The sequence below is a fragment of the Arctopsyche grandis genome, chromosome 4 (genome assembly GCF_051622035.1).
Source record: "Arctopsyche grandis isolate Sample6627 chromosome 4, ASM5162203v2, whole genome shotgun sequence".
Lineage (NCBI taxonomy): Eukaryota > Metazoa > Arthropoda > Insecta > Trichoptera > Hydropsychidae > Arctopsyche > Arctopsyche grandis.
Genome location: NC_135358.1, coordinates 8617234 through 8637781, shown reverse-complemented (window position 1 = coordinate 8637781; position 20548 = coordinate 8617234). Strand labels below are relative to the sequence as shown.

General features: G+C 31.3%; 1 protein-coding gene across 1 annotated transcript; it reads left to right on the top strand.

Annotated features, from left to right (window-relative positions):
* Positions 1-4090: 4090 nt before the first annotated feature.
* On the top strand, positions 4091-20074 carry RYa (RYamide). Its single transcript, XM_077429055.1, has 5 exons — positions 4091-4190; positions 17309-17489; positions 17565-17649; positions 19047-19268; positions 19549-20074. The coding sequence occupies exons 2-5, from the start codon at positions 17333-17335 to the stop codon at positions 19577-19579; spliced, it is 495 nt and encodes a 164-aa protein (XP_077285181.1). The 5' UTR covers positions 4091-4190; positions 17309-17332; the 3' UTR covers positions 19580-20074.
* The last annotated feature ends 474 nt before the right edge of the window (positions 20075-20548 follow it).

The window sequence follows — 20548 nt, the reverse complement described above, 5'->3', positions numbered from 1 at the left end:
TCATATATATGTACATATGTATGTACATATGTATGTACATATGCATATACATATGTATATATGTATTCACGTTCGTCCGAGTATATGAAATATAAGTAAGATTAATAATTAATCTTATACATATATAAAACTGAAACGGCGTATTTAATTTGTTTCTGATTGGCTATCGTCAAAATCGTTTCCAATTAATTGCCTGGACTATTCAAAGACGTTTGTGATTGGTCGGTCGTTAAAGTTCGATTCAAATAAATTTAATAAAAAAACATATGATGATTTTTTTATGGTTTTCATTTAATTTCCATTTTCCGAACGAAACCGGGTAGGACCACTAGTGATTAAAAAAAATGTAAATTTTCTTTAGACCAACTATAAATATACCATTTTTACTAACCTCTTTTACGTTTCACTTACGATTACATTTCAGGAAAAAGTTTTTACAGGATACATATGTACATATATACATACATAAATATATAAAAATAAAATAAAATATGTACATTTACATATACATATATTTCACTCGAGGGAGTAGGAAAATTATGGATAATTTCAGCGCTGTTTTTTTTTTTTTGGAATTTATCGTGCTTGCCATTGGATACGTAAACGAGCAGATAATGAGTTATAATGTACGGGTTTCCAATTTGAAGACCTGATTATATTTCGATTGGTATAATCACAGCAGAATGAACGCATTTATGTACCTCCGGTATATAAAAATAATCAGTCTCCGTGACGAGACAGAATGTTAAATTACAGAAAACGCAAATATCGGAAGGCAAAGATCGAAAATCGAAAGATCTTAAGTCGAAAGATCAAAAAAAATGGTGCATGGTAAACGATACATACTCACTTAATTTGCACGAGCAGGATACAACAGGAACAAGAGGAACAGGCTTTTCCTCCCGTATTAATGTGCGCGCGCAGAATATTTATGTTTTCTGTAATTTAACATTCTGTATTAAATGATAGAATGATTTAAAGTATATAAACATAAAAATATTTCAATGGTTTTTAATAATTCCATATGTATAATACAAGAATTTAAAAAAAAAAATCAAACCGCATAAAGATGCACTTTCGACAAATGTGAAAGCGCAACAAACTATCGACTTCCATTGTTGTTTATTAATTTCAAAGGATTCCTCCGGAGACTCTCCCGTTCGTATTGCAGCACATGAAAGCTTTATAATGTGTGTACTACTATATGAAATAATAAATCGGAAAATATTATTTCACATCAAACAAAAGAAAGAGAACTGAGATACACGGCAGCTAACAAAGATCACATTTTCACTGCAATATGAGAGGATGACATCTATGTATGTATATGATTTTTAAATGAGATCGAAGCAGATCTATAGGTACATTGCTATAAAAATAAAAAAAAATACACATTTACAATTCAGAATGCGTTCAATGCGAATGTTTTATATGAATTTCCAAACACGTATCTACAGATATTATGTAATATTTAATGTAAATGCTTTGAACGTTTGAACATCGACACTTTATCGTATTTCCTTATTTTTTTTTATACGTGATGCTACAATGTAATATTACATTTCTTTCCAATTTTTAAAAATTTTGAATTGTATGAATTTTTTGACATTTTATTTTTTTTTACATAGATATATACCAGGAAGGCTTAACAGGTAGACCCCAATCCTTAAGACAATTAATTACAAACATTGTAGCATTTATAACAAATCACTGTATTTCGAGAGGCTGAAGAATACGAAATCAACAATTAACTATGGATTTAGACTTGTACATAAATCTTTACATAAATCGAATTCAGACATTTGTGACATAGCGGGTAGGATGATTTTTGCCAATTTTGATGGGGGGATCGTTTCAACAATGAAATCAGATAAATTGGTAAGAAACTCTGATAAGAAACGATCGACTTGGAGCCACAAATATCCAAGTCGAATATCCAGGATCGAGCCCGGTACCCTCTCGGTGCTAAACATAAACGCAACCACTGAGCCATACTGCTGGCTAAAGCATAAGACATAAGCACTTCGTGGCAATGTAAAAAAAATGAAAGCAACTTGTTCCAAATCATCGTATCATTGTGTTTTTTAACGATGAAGAACATGTTTCGTTAAAATTTTCCTTTTATTATGCTCATTTACGTAAATTCTAATGGGAACACACTCAAAAGTGCGGCACATGACGCGCAGCTGGACTCCAGCGGTGAGAGTTGTATCTTCATGTCAATATCAATTCCATCATATATGATTTTATATTACAGTTTTTAAGCATTTTGAATTGCATAAACTTTTTTCGACACTTCATGGCAATGTTACAAAAATTCATTGTGTTTATAACGATGAAAAAAGGGTGTTGTTAAACTTTTCGTTTTATTACTCTCATTTACGGAAATTCTAATGGGAAGAACACACTCAAAAGTACGGCACGGACGTGCAGATGGTCTCCAGCTGTGAAGTCCTATCTTCATGTCATTATTAACTCATGAGATTTTACAATTTCGACAAGTTTCTCCTACATTTCTTCTAATACAGAAATCAACATTATTGATCAATGTCAATATAAGACCACTTAGAGGTCAATGAAGTCAACCAATGAAGCCCTCATGTATTCTGAATACAGTCTGTATACATATATATGTATACATATATACATACATATGTAAAACCTATATCAATACAAGGATAAAATATCACCAAAAACATTTCAGGGGATTAAGTCAGCTAAAGGACGCGACGGCACGGATTTTGGCCTAACAGCGTTTTTTTTGCATGTGCAAAAATATATTTAAAAAACACACAACTTTGTAATATTACGGAATGGCTACCAAAAGTCCCCAGGCTACCTGATTATTATTTTTTCAAAGCGATATCATTTCAATATTCAACGCTATTAGTATGATTGCTATGTATATATCACAGTGAAATTATATTTCAAGTAAAAATATATTTTAACTGACGTTTCAGTGAAATCATAACCAGTTACATTTTCAGGGTTGGTTTTATTCATTTAAGTTTAGATTGTTAGGTTTGGTATTATTTAAGGGTTACGATAGGTTAGGTTAAGTTAGGGTTGGCCCTATTCATTTAAGATTGAGTTTTTAGGGTTTAATTTATAGAGTTAAACGTTGAAAATTCATTGTTTGGTACATTTACACTGCTTGAATTGGTGAAAATATATTTTCACTTAAAATATGCCTTCACTGTAACATATACATATGTATAACTTTGTATTAAGTTTAAACTTCTAGATATGAAACTTCAGTTCAATACACTAAAAGGTTTTTAAGAAAAACATAAAAAAAAACCTCGATTTTCTAGAATAAAAGTATGTACTCATTGATGTATAATACACTAGATCCGCCCTCACGCTTTATACTGGTCTCCCTTTTGGCGCATGCAAAATACATGGCGCATGCACAGTTTCTCTCGGTAGGTAGGTAGGTACCGCTGCGTCGTAGGGAAAAAAGCCTTTTTTTTCCCCAACTTCCCCGCTAGTTAAACTCCCCGCACCCCTCAGTTAGTGAAGACAAGATCTCCGACCAAAATCACACGTCAGGGCCATCTATGTGTATTATATATCTATGTATGTACTGCTTCCAGTTGAAGTATTAATATAGCCAACCGCATGCCTCGATGGTTGGGCTTTAAACGTTGTAAATTCATTGTTTGGTACATTTTCACTGCTTGAATATATTTTCAATAGTGAAGATATATTTTCACTTGAAATGTGCTTTCACTGTAAAATATACATATATATTTAGTTCTACGTCAAAGGCGAAAACTCAAAGATGTGTAGGTACGTATGTATGTAGATTCTAAGAGACGATCTATAAGAAATTTAAACACGTAAAGATAATTGCTACGGACAGAACACTTCATGACTGATTTGAATATTTTATGAATATTTCTTTTAATTCAAATTTTATATTTTAATTAAATATCTGCACAAAGGGAAGAAACATAATAAATATATGTATAAAAAATAGCCATGTAGATATGCGGCTGACGCACGTAATACCAGTGCAGTGTGGGAAAACCCGAAAGGGTGAAAATGGAAAAGTCAGGGGCGGGCAAGTGGGTAGATACGTGTCCTGGCAGGGGTATAAAAGTAGCGGCAGCTCTACCACCTGTCGAGTCAGTGGCAGACAGCGACCCTCACCGGAACACACCAGACATCTACCTGTTGCGCCACAGGTAACAAAAAATATCACCCTTAATTTCTTTCATCTATCTCGAAAACATTTTCAACTGAATTAATTTAAAATCAGATGTATTAGGACTCGGATAAATTTTCTACAAATATTTTATAGTGAAAATCTTCGAGGTAACTGATATAATATATACAAAATTTTCATATTTTCTCCAGTAAAAGGGGCTTCAATAAACTTTTATGAATTTAAATGGTCTTTGAGTTTTCCGGAAATATATGTACTTTCAATCGAGGGGCTAGTATTAATCAAATATATTATTTGATTAATCAAATATATTTTGAGACAGTATCCAAAAAATTTCGGAAACACCTGTAATAAGTAATATACTTTGAATATATCAAATGACAAGACCTAAACTTTCACATATTTTAAGGTATATATGTATATATATACAAAAAAAACGTTGAAACGTTAATTTGAAATGTTACATAAATAAATATGTATGTATGTACGTATATGGGATAAACACATTTTCAATCTCTCTATGTACATTCAAATACTACATATGGAATTTGGCTTCGCTTATCTTAGTTTTTTACCTGGGGAACGCCGGGTATATCTGGCAATTGCTTAAGACAAGTAATAACTTTTTGGGGTCGTAACTAAAATGCATTGGCATGATATTTTAAACCAAATATGATATGATATATTATTAAAACCCTGACATGTTATAAATCTATGTAATTTGATTCATTAATGCATTTTATTTAAACTTTACACACATATATTAGTTATATTTTAATTAAAAAATCGTTCAAATGTTTTATTTCAATACCCACCGTATTTAATATAATAAACTTTTTTATTGAACGACTGAAAGTATTTAATAAAACTTGGTAAAATGTGAGAATGTTTTCATACGCGTTCATATTCATTGTACATATGTACTTGTTTTTTTTTCAAATTTGTTTACATTCGTTAACTCTGTTTTTATTTTATTTTTATTTTTACATAAAAATTTTAATTAAATTATTATTCATTCACAAATGAAAACATGCCGTGAAAAAAAATATACAAGCCTACATATTTTACGTCCATGGTATCTGCGAAAAATTATAATTAGCATTTTTCGTTTAAAATGCTTGTTATATATTGAAACACTTCTGATAGAAATTTCCTTGCAATTTACAGATCAGATTACAAGTAAATGTCTCATAATAGTTTTGACAGGAAGATTATTTGATAAGAATATAATAGACGATACATTAATTACCCTGAACTGTGATTTTCTTATCAAAATGTCATCCGGCTGCTCTTGACATGCATATATACCTTAAAATTAATGTTAATATCAATTATTTCAATCCTGAACTTAATCATTATAATAATTGAAATACTTTATACGTGAGCCGTTACATTTGAAAGTGGCACAGTCCATTTTTCTTCATTTCGAGATATATTTCGCAAAACATTATATTCAATTAAAAATGCTCAAAAATACTTGCGGCCTGTAATACGTTTATTTTGCTTTTCCAAGATCCGGAACATATCGAATTAAAATAAGTGAACAATTTGTGAATAAGTCAAACAGATATAGTATTTATGGAACTGAAAATTGAACTGCCGCCCCTTTCAAATATGTATAACGGCTCACATTACAAATTAAATGAGATAATCTCCGAAGATTTTACGCACTTCGATTCATAATAAATTAGAATTTGGTGTATCGAGATGAACGAAAGAGGAATATGTGTATGTACAATGTATTAAACATAACTATCGCTCATTAGTTATATCATATCTCTCCGATGGAGAGGATGCTGCGGATAATTTACAAATAAAAAATATACCTTAATGCATTATCTCGGAAAATCTCGGCTGAAAATTTAATAATAACTGACGGCTTCCGCCTTTGACCGCAAACCCCCGGATATATGTATGTTTTCGGAAACGCGAGAAATGTTGTTTTTCCGTCAAAAATTCTTGTTTCAAAATCGAGGCATGAATGCTTATTTTTCTCATGTCGGTGTTTTGATGCTAAATCGATTTAAACACGAGGAAATCTATGTATATATATATATATATATATATATATATATATATATATATATATATAAATGTATGTATATAAAAATTAAATACGCAAGAGATTTTCATTTATTTATAGCTGTATTAAGAGACATTCATTATATTTATAGCTGTATTTAGATAACAGAAAATAATACCTAAATATATGATAATTGAACTTAGAGCACGATAAATACATATTTACTTTGTGATGGCTATTGGAATACAAATAGAAACATTACTGGTCGTAATTGGACGTAACTAGCATCAATATTGACGAGGAATCGCCGGAAAAACATTTTCGCAACATGCATACATATGATCTCCAAAAAAGAAAAAAATATTCTTCAGTTCAAAATATACATTAACTTAAATTTACATTAATTGCAAATTGACGTTAAGTAAAAAGATCAACATTTTTTCGTTTCCAGAATTTGCGGCACATTTAAAATGAAAATTATACTAATATTTTTTAACTATATACATATATAACAGAAAGAACTAACAGGTAAACAATGCAGCATTTTATTGCAAAAGTCGTTGAATTACGAGACACTAACAACTCGAAATTAACGAGACATCTATGAATTTTAACTTCTACATAAATTTTATTATGCATTAGTCATACTCAAATAGTGGTGACATTGTAAGTAGGAAGGTTTAATTTAATCGAGTAACCGTTTCAACAATGAAATTGACAAACTCTGATAGGAAACGATCGACTTGGTGTCACAAATATCCAAGTCTGGCCACTATTCTATCCACGCCCCTGAACGTATCAAGCTGAAAATTTATATTTTTATTATTTATGTATTAATTTAGAACTGATATTGTTTTGGTCAGAATTCGTAAACCGAAAATAGTATTTTTTTTTTAAACAATATTTCATTATTTTATTTTGACCTTTTAAATTATTTTATCCTTTCGATATTTATGTTGTAAAATACTGATAGTGATTTTAAGTAAGAAAAAAAAATTGAACAAAATCCGACAACCGAAAGTATAACTTTTGTCTTGTGCAAGTTTCCGTTTTTTTGCGCTCAATTTGTATCCAACATTTGCGCTCAATTTGTATTGGAAATGTGGTCATAGCTACATATATATTAGTATTAGCATGATGTGTCTGTACGGTTCAATATCCAATTTTGTTTTGTGACCTTCTTATATTCTTAAAATACATAGATAAAGTCATGGGTTTGTCACATCCGAATTTTTAATATTATTAAAAAAAATACTACATCAGAGAAATAAAAATCGTAAATTTAAATTAATATCCCACGTGTTTATATGATGGTGTTTTTAATTAAATATTTCTAACAAATACATCAATCTGGCTTCAGGGAATTTGAGCGAAATTCAAAAGCGACCGTAGTCACACACAGAAGGCGTTTATACAAAAAAAAATTGTGGGAATATATTCATCATATGTATGTACATACATTTAATTAATTGAATTTTTATTTTAATGTTTAGTTAAAAGTTTCATTTGCCCAACTCTTTTAAAACTTTAAAACTCATTTTTGTTAATTTATTAGATAATATAATGCGTTTTAATTTATTATTATATTATATTACGATTTGAATACCATCAAACCGCTTAATAAACGGATCTTATTATTTTACAATTGAAGGATCTATTTTTAAATTTCTTGGTATTTTTTCTGAATTTTTTTATAATAGTTTTCTATAGCTTTGTATTTTTTTCCATATTAATTAAATCCGAACAATGATGAAAACTGAGCTTTTTTATAATAATTGCCTTGATTAAGAATTGAAGTTTTCCTTATCTGGACGCGTCCCCCAACGGGAAAACTTCCACATTAACCATGGCACACCCACAACTTATGTACATGAGTTATATGCTTGCATAACTAATTGTATGATACCACTCATACTTAGTACATATATGTACGTATACTGATTAATGTTTTCTCTCTGGCAACAAGACCATATATAAAGTAAACGTTTTAAACTTCCCACGCTCCCGCATCCGAATAATTTGACAGATTACTTTACACAATCTCATTTTCTTGAAGCGTTATGGTCCTTAAAGTTAACCGGCCATGCGGTTTGACGAATTATTTAACGCGATTTCGTCTTTCTGGACAAAAAAATAAAAAAAGGGAGACACGCGCGAAACGATATTGCATTTACAAGCTTTGTGTCGGTAATCAAAGGAAGGAAACTTCAAACGACGAAGATAGGACACATTCTTTGTCTCGGTGAAAACGTCTTCAACGGCTCGTTTACACCCTTGAGAGATAAATCTTAATGGAACATTCAAAATAAGTTGATTATCTCTGAAGGCACGCACTAGAAGCCTGCTGCTAACGTATCTGAATTTTTACTCAGTGTACCTATATATACTTCCCATCGTGGCAAACTTCATCATTGTAAATGGCCGTACTTTAAAATTAGATTTTTTTTATAAAAGTAATGAATGGATAAGCCATTCAGTCTTGATTGGGTCATGCCGAGGATAAAACGATCCTTGAACGAAAAGCCTGCAAAATCTCAATTATAGCTGTTAGATGTGTGTGCGTACTCCAGCTTCTACTAGTAACTAATGAACTTCCTCCGGCTATTTTCTGTTTTTCCAGGAGCTGTTCGTCTACGACCCATTTTATATATTGGATATGCAATGTAAATAAAATTGTGGAAGTTTTAAAAGGCCATATAGCTCAACAAAGTAGTTTTAACAGAATAATTTGAAGGATTAGTCGCCTGTATCGTATTTAATTAATTTTCAACCGGATGTTTGTAAAAATACAAAGTTATCCGATTCAATAATTTCTCCACTAAGCATAACTTAATAGAAATTGCCTCTTATCATTGCTGCGAATGGATTTTGTTAAAAAAAATTAAACGAAGAAAGAAAATGTATACATACATCATACTACCAGCAGCGTGTTACCATATATACTTTCGAATATATTGATCACGGGTTCGAGTCCCACTAGCTGCTGCTGGCCAGACCTTGGTTTGTGACTCCAGCTCGATCGTTTCCTATCAGTGTTTGCCAAATTACCTGATTTTCATTGAAACGATTCCAACAAATTGGCAACCTAAACCCATTTCTCGCAATTTTCGTGTTTCCAGCATCTCAAATTTCGCTGATTCGTATAAAAATGCTGCAAATTTGTCCATAAATGTTTCGCAAATGTCGAGTTTCTAAGAATCTCGAAATTTTACGATTCACTCATTGAAACAAAATGCTCCGAAAATATAATAAAGTTTATCAAAATCTTTTCTATAAGTCTCTATGATGCTTTGTTAAAATAATTCTAAAAATTGTATATCAATGTTTGTATATAATCGTCCAGGATGGCGCATTGGGGTTTACCTGTTAGGCCTTCCTGGTATATAAATGTAAGTAAAAATAAAAAATAAAAATATGTGCCATGTCAGGAATTACCCCAAGGCTACACATACGTTTAGATTATTTTTGTACATTAGAACTAATAATTTTCCAAAAATAACAGTACATAGCATACAACAGAGACATCTATAGACAATCAACAAAATTTTGATACACGGAAAATTTCCGAGAAATGCATTATGTAGGTAACATATTTTTATAATATTCAATTAATTCGAGATGCTAATAATTCGAATTTGTAATATGCCGATTGAATGGCAATCAAAGAAACTGAGGAGAAATATGCCGATTTATTGGATCCGTCACAACAATTAAACTAGAAAAATCGGAAAATTCTAACAGGAGACGGTCGATCTGTGTTTTTAAATAACTACAAGATCTCGCAGTAGTTTATTTGGCCGGAAAACCACGACCTCTATACTGGTATGCAATATCCATCAGTTTACTACGCTGTGGCTGTAATGTAAAATGTAATATAATTTATGAATCATATGTATATGTATATATTGGCCTGCTGTATATATTAAAATTCGTATTTTTTTTCGAAAATTTTAATAAAGATAAATACCCAAGGAAGCTTAACAACTTTTATAATCAAGATAGCGACGGTACGTAAAAAATGGCGGTTTTTTTAAAAGTCCACTTCGGCCATACAAATGCCCGTTTTGCGCGTGGCAAGCTTTTTATAAGAATTTCAGGAAAATCGGCGACTTTGAATTCTTGTTAATCAGTCAAAACAAAGCATAATAGATCCAATTGATCTGAAATTGGTGACTAAATTTATCTAATCTAAAGAAAAAATCCACTTTTTTTTTAATTTTTCCGAGATAAATCAATTGGTTGAAAGCAACAGAACATTGTTTAAAATCGATGAAAATTTTTATGTAACGACTTAAGTTTCCCACTAGGTCCATCGTAGTAAATTCAAAATTCCCATTTTTTCGCTCCGGCTCATAATGTTTGTATATAAATTTAAAAAATATATTTAATCAATATTTAAAATACACAACATGCACGTTAAATTAAATTTACGTTTCCGTGTTCGTCTCTTTTATTCTTTTATATTTCGCAATACTTTTTTTTGCCACGTATGTGAATTTTCATCGCTTTATCGTGTATAATATGTCACGTACCTACGGCTCGCATAAACGTTTCACGTAGTATACACAAAAATATGAAGAAATTCAATTCAACGTATCATATTTGCATGTAATAAGCTTTCGAAATAAGGACGAGAATATTCTTGTGAAAATCGATCGCAACACAATCGCGCAAGCAATTCAAAAACGAACCGTTAAAATGGTACTCGGCGGTCTCAAGGCGCAAATTTTAGACCGGGCGTCGGTCGTTCGACGCAGAACATAATGATATTATTTTTAAATGAAGTCAATTTTTTGAATAATATTTGGTTTTATTTGTCACATCGACGATGAGTATTGCCTTTGTTAGAAGCAATATCTTTTAGCACCCCATTCCATCTCCTTTGCCGTTCGCTCGTCTGACATCGAAGATTCAATCGAGCGTATGTGGAAAACGTCGCTGCTGTTATTCTTTAATTTCTCGGGCTATTTAAAAACGCTCGAATAAATTTAAGGAAATAAAAAAAAGCGAATTCAAATCATTTTTGAGGTTACGTTCGGTTCAGTTCACATTGATTCGTATTCGACTTTCATTTATATTTAAATTTAAATTTATACCTGGCGAATAATTTAAAATCAAGTTGCATTCGATTTGTACGTATATCTATGTATGTATATCTGAATTTAGCCCGAGGTGATATTTTCGATTTAGTACTACATACCTACATATGTACATATGTATGTACGTATGCGAAAATCGCGTTGAACATTGCGCTACATGCTCTTACATATGCATATGCAGTTCAATAACGTCTTGAAAGAGTTGGTAAATACGAAAGTTTCTAAGTGCAGTACACTCGGCTTTAAAATCTATACAATAGAACTAATATACATATGTAACTACACAGATTACCTAAACACAATCTGCTTTAGGTCATCGACTTTAGATAGTCTTTAATTAATATTATGTATTAGATGTATTATGAACATTTATAAGGATTGTAAATAGGTTTTTCAGCTCTTTTTCCTATTATGCTTTAGATTAACATTAGAATAATATAATACTGTGATTACTAACCAAATTAAATTAAAATTGTAAAATAGAAAATGATCAGTAGATCAGTAGCTATTAAAATAGATATAAGATGTATTGTGAACATAATTTCGTAATAATAAAAAGCATTTAAAAATCAAAAAATCAAAAACATATGTAACTGGCGAATTCAGAATAACACGCTTCTAAATTATACGTTCAATTAAATTGTTCTGACTATTCCAATAATTTATGCTTCAATTTTCCCTTCTTGGGATATGTTTATTCATTTTTAAATACTAACAACTGAGGGGTCACGCGTTCGAGCCCTGATCCAGCCATATTGCTAGCCAGACCTTGGATATATAATATATACATATGTATTATACATATATAGATCAATCATTTTCTATCAAAATTTGCCAACTTATCTGAATTCATTATTTTTCATTGCCTTCCTGGCCAATTACAATTTTTTAAGCATTACAATACAATTAGTTTTATACAACTAGCTGAACCCGGCATGCTATGTAATGCCAAAATAACGCATGCAATTCCCGTTCCCGTTCCCATATGTCGGAAAAACACAGGCAGCGAACGCATTTGAAATTATTGCGTTGCAATGACACTCATTCCCGTTTTTCCCATTTCCATTCCCGTTTTTTTTCACAGTACTCTTCCCGGACATGCATACAACAAATTCTGAAAGTTCCATCATAATCGGTTCAGTGGTTTAGGAGCCTATTCGAGACACACAGCCAGACAGACATTCATTTTTATAAAATAGCGTCATCTATGACAGTGCTTCCCAATTACTTTCACGTCACGACCCCCTAAATCTGAAAGAATTAATTCCCGGTCCCTAAAATTATTTTTTCTTGTTAAAAGGTTTATTTGGCAGTAATTATTACAATTATAATACACATATTTATATTCAGCACAAAATTATAGGAACTTGCTTAAAAACTTTTTTTTTAAATAAAAACTATACACACATGAAACAATTTAATGCGATAGATGAGGTGGTATTTTTTAAATAACAAATCGATATCGGGTTCAATGCCAGAAATGCTAACTCACAAAGCATTTTCCAAAGTCTCCGTGGAAAGACATGACCTTTGCTTATTTTTTAATATAAGTAATGACGAAAATGCTGTTTCGCATAGGTACGTAGTCGCGAAAGGAATAAAAGTTACCAGGGCTTATTTTCCAATAGCAGGATATTCTTGCTATCGCCTTAACCAAAATTCTGAAATATTTTTTTCATTAAATTCCACTTCAAACAAATTATCTGATCTGATATCAATCAACTCTTCTTGGGCTGTTGACGTAATATGATCATATTTTAAGGACTTGGCAAATGGTGTTCTTATCAAATTGTACCTTTCATCCTCATTCAAGTTTGGGAAATATTTTTTGAAAAATAGTATCGATTCGGCCATGTGATCAAGTATAACATTTTTCACTGAAGTCGATAGTGATATTTCATTATTCGTGAGAAAATCATTCAAATACGAAAACATCTCCGTGCATCCTTGACTAATAAATACCTTTTGACCACAAAGAAAGCTTTTGTTGGAAAGTTTTCATATAATGTGTTATTATATGAAAACTTATTATATTATTATAACAGACTTAAATATATACATTCCCTAAATATTTAATGTGGAAAAATATTCATAAATGAATATTTTTACTTTATACTGAATATTTTCGCGGCCCCCGCGAGACCCCCAATTTGGGAAGCACTGATCTATGAAACAACTAGTATGATCAATAGATTTGATATACTATAAATTATATTCAAATAATGGCGACAAATAAAGATAGGTTGCCAACAGGTTCCAACGGCTTGGAACCGTTTCAACAATGAAATGAGATAAATTGGAAACTTTAATAAGAAGCGATCGACTTGGAGTCACATATCTTCAAGGTCTACCCAGCAACACTGAGCCAGGGATTGAACACACGACTCCTCATTTGAAAGCATTTAACACTGACCACTTGAGTTATGTTGCTATTTGTAACGGTATTGTTGAAACGGTTACTCACCAAATTGGCGATCACCAATTTCACCAATCACCAATTTTTTATCCCCTTTCCTCTTCATTTTCAAAATTTTTAGACATTGAAAACCGGGATTATTGTTACTCTTGTGTACTTGATACTTATCAGATTTTACAATCTTGTACTTACATACATATGTATATGCATGTAACACGGGAACCTTTGTAGGACCGTAAAATAGACTAGTGACTAGACTAGACTAAACTGCGAAATTTCAATATTAAAACACGTATGAATATGCAAAATGTGAAAACGTATCAAATATAATACGGTTTGAATATTCTCAAAAGGATTCTACAAAACATTCTGGAACAGACTAAATTCTTAATTAATCTCGATACAGCAAAAACAAAAAAATATATCACAATTGAAACCTACGCAAATCAAGTTTAAATTATTTTTATCATTACATTCGTTTTTTAATTAAAATAAACATACAAATCCAAAGGGAGTCGTTCCTTCAGTCTATTTGTTTCCCTTTATTGGAAAAAAGGCATCGATTCTAAATAGGAAATCGGGTTATTTGACGATGGGCCGTATATAGACACAGTTGTCAAAAGCCGTCATATTTACTCGGTTACAAATTCGCAACAATCGGAAAAATACAACGCAACTGGGGGATGTGTGTCTGTGTGTGCGTGTGCGTATTTTTTAATGATAATGAAAATGGAGTTGGCGCTCGAGGAAAATGCGCGGGAAATTTTCGACGTCAGCGATTCCAAAACGGCGAGAATATCACCGAGAGTTGATAGCGCTTCGTTTGCTTCTCAAAATGCAACGAGCATAATAAATGAGGGCATGAGAGAACGAACGAATGGTGGGACGCGCCACTTACCATAATAGCAGGCAATTTGAATCGCAATGCATTCATACGTTAGAAAAGTAAAAAAAGTATATATTCAATAATGAACGACTGTCTTTAAAAATATATATTACTTTCTTTGCAACTACATACGCCAAGACGTATTCATGATTAGCTAAGTTTTTCGTTTTACTTCAAAAAGTCACGCGGGGAAATTTCTTCGTCTTAGTTTCAACTGTGGTTAATAATTCATTTTTATTCAGGACTACGCTAATAAGGTTTAGAAGTTTTGAGACCGTGGAATATGTGTGATGTCAAACTTTTAACGTTAATAGATGACGTCATTCTGATTTAAAAAAAACCGTCATAGCCTTCATTATAATAATAAAAATTATCAATTAAAACATTTTATTAGATCTGCACCCGTACTTATGCATCATTTATAAATACTTTTTTTTACATTGATACATATGTACATTACAGTGGTGTCACCTTAATGGTTTCCATAGGTTGTTAAAAACCAAAAATATCCGGAAACCGTTATTTAATCTAAAAATTCATATAATTTTTGTGAAAAAATTATACAAATCTTGAAAATTTAATGAACTCATGTGATAGTGCCTTGAACGAAAAAAAAAGTATACATTTTTGAAAAAATATTGGAAAACCGTTGTTCCAAAATTGAGATGACACCACTATGTACATATATACCAGGAAGGCTCGACAGGTAGACCCCAATGCACCTTCCTATACAATTAATTAAATACAATTAATTAATTAAAGTTTAATTAATTAAATTAATTAATTAATTAAACTTCCTATACGATTAATTAATTAAAGGACACGAAATTAACAATTAATTAATGAATTAATCCATTGAGACATCTATGGATTTAGACTTGTACATATTTTTTAAAATATTGTACTTAAATCAAATTCAGATATTTGTGACAGCGGGTAGGATGATTTTTGCCAATTTGAGGAACCGCTTCAACAATTAAAATCAGATAAATTGGCAAACTCTGGTAAGAAAAGATCGACTTGGAGTCACAAATATCCAAGTCTAACCAGCAGTATTAAAGATTAGCATGGGATCGAACCCAGTAATCACTCGGTGCTAAACATAAACGCAACCACCGAGCCATACTGATGGCCATATAAACATATGTTGTAGTTTAATTTAATTTGACCATATGTGCCATGAAAGGTTTCCCACAAATCCACACCTATGGTCAAACTTGCATATAACTCCTACATAAACACATTCTACATACAATGTAGGTAAATTTTAGCTATCAACAAATTCGAATTTGCGACCAATTTGTGAGAAACGGTAAGTGGAATGCCTATTTTATTACAAAATGGTCACGGGTTCAATCCTACCGGTTGCTGCTGGCCATACCTTGGATATGTGACTCCAAGTCGGCCATTTCCTAACAGATATTGCCAATTTATCTGATTTTCATTTAAACGATTCAACAAATTGGCAACCTTTACCCATTTCTCGCATGTTTCCAGTTTTCAGCATCTCGAATTTCACTGATACAATTTTTGACCATAGATGTCTCTGTTGATACTTACAATACTTCTGAACATTGTTTGGCCATAGATGTCGTGTTTATTGTAAAAAAATATATTGCTGCAAACCTACATAAATAAATAAGTTTAACTAATGGACACAGTGGCACATTGGATCACTCGATTATGCCACTGCGGTATAATAAATAATAAAAAAATAAAAACAATTACTCAATCCCGGCCGGGATTTGAAACCTCGACCTCGCTACTGGGAAAAAATGATTAATTAGTATTGTTATTTAAATTGGAATAATAAGTGGGTTTTGCAAAATGTTGTGCTGTTGCTTCAGATCAACAATTTGGTAACTCTAATTCTGAATCCGTTCTATTGACTTTTAAAATACGAAAAATCCGTCTAACAAATCTTCGTTGCGTTCTAGTACAAACGTACATATACATATTTACTTACTATTTTTCTACATATGTGTATTCATATATTGAGTACATAAAATTTAACTTTATTTAGCTAAGAGAGGTAAAAACGAATTGTTTACCAACGAATTGTGGTAAACAATTCGTTTTTGGGTGCTTTCAATAGTTACATATGTATGTATAATATTTATATAATAGTAAGTAAACTCCAACAATCAACTTCATTCTTTACTTTTTCATCCCAAACAAATTGTATTCATCTCTGGACTCGCGTCATACTGTTGAATCACACGTATTTACTTTTTGAAACTTTACGACCGTTCTGAATTTAGTGGAATACGTATTTGCCGAAAAGTCCTAATTTTGACATCTTGTGGTTCAGGTTGAGGTTAAGCCGTTGCGTAAAACATATTTGCGAACGAAAATTTTCCAGGATTAAAATTTGAAAATTCTACATAAAACTGCATTGCTTTGAATTAAATTTTGTAAATCTGTATCGTTTTCCTCGTCCAATTACCGCTTTGCAGCTGTTCTCAAAGACCAAAGGGAAGTCCAGCTCAAAGCCGCCTGTGTGTAAAAGAAGGCTATTTGCACGAGTTGCCTAAAATAAAATTAAAACGTATCGATTCCTATATAGAAATACATACCTATCTACATACATACAATAGATACTCGTGCATACTATGTACTTATCATACTTAATTATATTCCGATGCAAGGTCTCTTGAGTAATATTATATGTATTTTTTTATAAGACAGAAATGTATTTTTATTTTAATTTCAGGTCCATCGAAACTACTCATTAAATATGAAGATGTCAAACAACCAATCGTCGGGTCGTCACGCACCGAATATATTTGGAAATGGTTTTCCAGTAAAACTATTCCTCGTTTATCTGATCATTTCGCCATATTTGTACGCTATAGCGAACGCTCAATCATTTTACGAAGAAAAGAAAAACGATCGTAAGTACCTCAGACGACACCGCTACGAAGGACATATGACTAAATCTAAAATAAAAATAAAAACAATAATTATAGAAAACAGACCGTTCTACATGGGATCCAGATACGGAAGATCAGCACCACCGCGATCTACAGTACAAGTCACACCAAGGACAGATAAGTATGCTATGTCAATATTTAAAAATAATAATAGATTTTTTAATTATAATAGGATACTTCAGGATTCAGAAATTCTCTTGCATCCATATTAAACTCAAAATATCACGTCGCTTTTCCCAAACAACAATTTCCATATGCGAAAGTTTCTAAAATATCATATGTATGTTCATATAAACTAAGCATATTCGTATAGGCATAAGGATGCTTTTAACGTTATTCGCACGCGGTAAAACAATAGAGTGTATGTTTTATGACGTCACGAAGTAAATGAGGATGTCCACAAGACTGACAGCCCTATTAAATTGCGTTACACTAAACAGACGTGGTTGATTAACGTAGCAGCCTCCATTATGTTTTCTACGTACGACTTTCGGATTCGAGAACATTTCCTTAGAGACAAATAATTTAAGGGTTGATTTTTGGGCAAGGTCGCGAATTAAGATGGCGACTTACAATTACATCAACTTCCTATTTATTTATCCTTTTAAGGAAGGGAGTAAATATTAAAAGTAACCCAACACTCCACATATGCTTGAAAGTGGACTTTTTTAACCACTTACAACCTGAATCAATTACAATACATTAAAAATCTATCAACAGAGACAATTAACAATTCATACTTGGGTTTTGATTGATATAAAAATTAATTCGTGGAAAAAGTTAATACAATTCATATAAAAGTTATATTTAATTGTTTTTACTTTATCTATGTACGTAGTAACAATAGATGAAGTTTTGTGATGCGAAAATTCGAACTCGATATTTTGACTGATTAGAACTCAGAATCGATTACTGATCCCTTTTTCATGATCTAGAAAAAAAGTGTATGTGTGTGTCTGTGTATTTTGGGGATTTTTTGAACACCGTTAGTCCTATCGAACTGAAACTTAGTATCGGTTACTGAAATTCTTATCGACACGATGTAAATTTTATTCCAATTTTGAAGTTGACTGGAAATGATACAACCCCTTATAGGTGTCCCCTTTTTTTTTAGTTTTTGAATTCAATTATCTCCCAAACCACTAACTGAATCGGACTAAATTTTTTTTATATGTACTAGAAAAAATAATAATTATAACTTTATATTTCTTAAATATTTTTATCTGAACCGAAATTAGTACTTTTACTCTAGAGAATCGAGGTTTTTTATGTTTTTCTCAGAAACCTTTTGGTTTATTGAACTGAAATTTCATACCTAGATGTTTAAGCGTAATAGCAAGTTATGTATAAAACTTGGTAAGCACTCCTCAACCAGAAGTGGCAGTTTACTCTTGTTCGATTTTTCTTTTCAAAAGTACTACATATATCCCATCTTAATACTTTTTGTTTTCCAAATTCGAGAATTGTATAGTATTTTGCCTAAACATATGTAAGTATAACTTTTCGAAATTTTTAAAGATTCTTCATGGGCAGCCGATATGGAAAAAGGGCTGCTGGACTCGATCCAGGAGAGATATTAACTTCTTACGCGAGTATGGGCAACTACCAAAATGGCGACGCGCTAAGGGACAGTGAATTAGAAGTCGACCTCGCAGAAGACAACACATTTTCAAACATAGCGCATCAAAGATTGTTGAAGTGCTCCTATTTTGGAATAGGACACCTGTATAGATGCACTAGGTAAATATTTTTGTTCCATCTTAAAGTGCAAATAAAATGAACACTAAAATGTTTCGAAAATTCAATTCCATTTCTGTTATATTTTCCTTATTATATATTATGTAACTAGTAGTTTTACCCGGCTTCGCTCAGCATTTGTAACATGACCACTAAACATGGCTAATCTAACCCAAACCTTGCATATGTAGTTACATACATTAAACCTTACAGAGTCTCTTCCGAAAATATATATTAGATGTATGTCCATATATATATATACATATGTACGTTTGTTTTTCAGGGATATGAACCAGATGCGCTCGTCACTGTAAAAAGTCGGCCAATTGTGACAACCGTACGTCGAGGATCGAAAAAACAATGTTAATTATATATGTATATTTATATTATGTATTACGAAATATTTATGTTTAATCGAGTAATAAATTCATTATTATACATAATGTGTATAAAATATTTTTCACTGAATAAATAAAAATTCCAAAAAAAATCGACACAGCTGAAATTTCAATGGCTGGGAAATTTCAGCTTGTTCATTGTAAACTAACATTCGCACACAAACGTTGCTTTTAAATAAACCATCGGTTACAGCGAATCGCTGACCGTTGCTTTATTAATAATGTGTAATTATTTAATTCCAATTCAAAATGTTATATTATATAAGTAAAAAAAATGTGAATTTATTTGCCGAAATAAAAGTTAATGATGAAAAATAATGTATGTGTAAAATAATTACTGTATATGTATGTTTAATTATTAATATAAATAAATAACATAGAATAGAAATAAATTTGACTTTCTTCAAACTGCAAAATTTTGTATTTGTTCACATCTCATACACACACATGATTAATAAATAAACGTGTTGACTAAAACATGTTAAATCAAATTACATACATCAACCTTTCTGAAAATCGATAGCAAGTAAAGTAAAAGATATTTGCTGAAAATGAAGCAGTGATATTTAATATATATACAATGTATATATGTATACATATGTACGTGGTCAGATAACTCAATAGTAAAAAAGAAAATTGGTTCTGATCTGATTTAAAATAATTTTATTGATTAGGGTAGGCCACTCAAATAGTTATATTTTAACTTCGATAGTGTTAGACTTATTCAAAATGACAACATTAAATACATATATTCATTCAAATACAAGAAAAAAATACGAATAATATGAAATTCAGTTTTTTCCTTCAATACTAAAAAATCGTTCGTAGCAAAAGTATCAGATTCGATAAAAAATATTGTATTATCACTTCACAAAAACTCAGCGC

Excerpts from the sequence above, each read along its gene's own strand:
- RYa (XM_077429055.1), top strand. The coding sequence starts at position 17,333 with ATGAAGATGTCAAACAACCAATCGTCGGGTCGTCACGCACCGAATATA. Across the intron at positions 17,490-17,564 it reads CGAAGAAAAGAAAAACGATC|AAAACAGACCGTTCTACATG; the intron begins GTAAGTACCTCA and ends CAATAATTATAG. Across the intron at positions 17,650-19,046 it reads GTCACACCAAGGACAGATAA|ATTCTTCATGGGCAGCCGAT; the intron begins GTATGCTATGTC and ends AAATTTTTAAAG.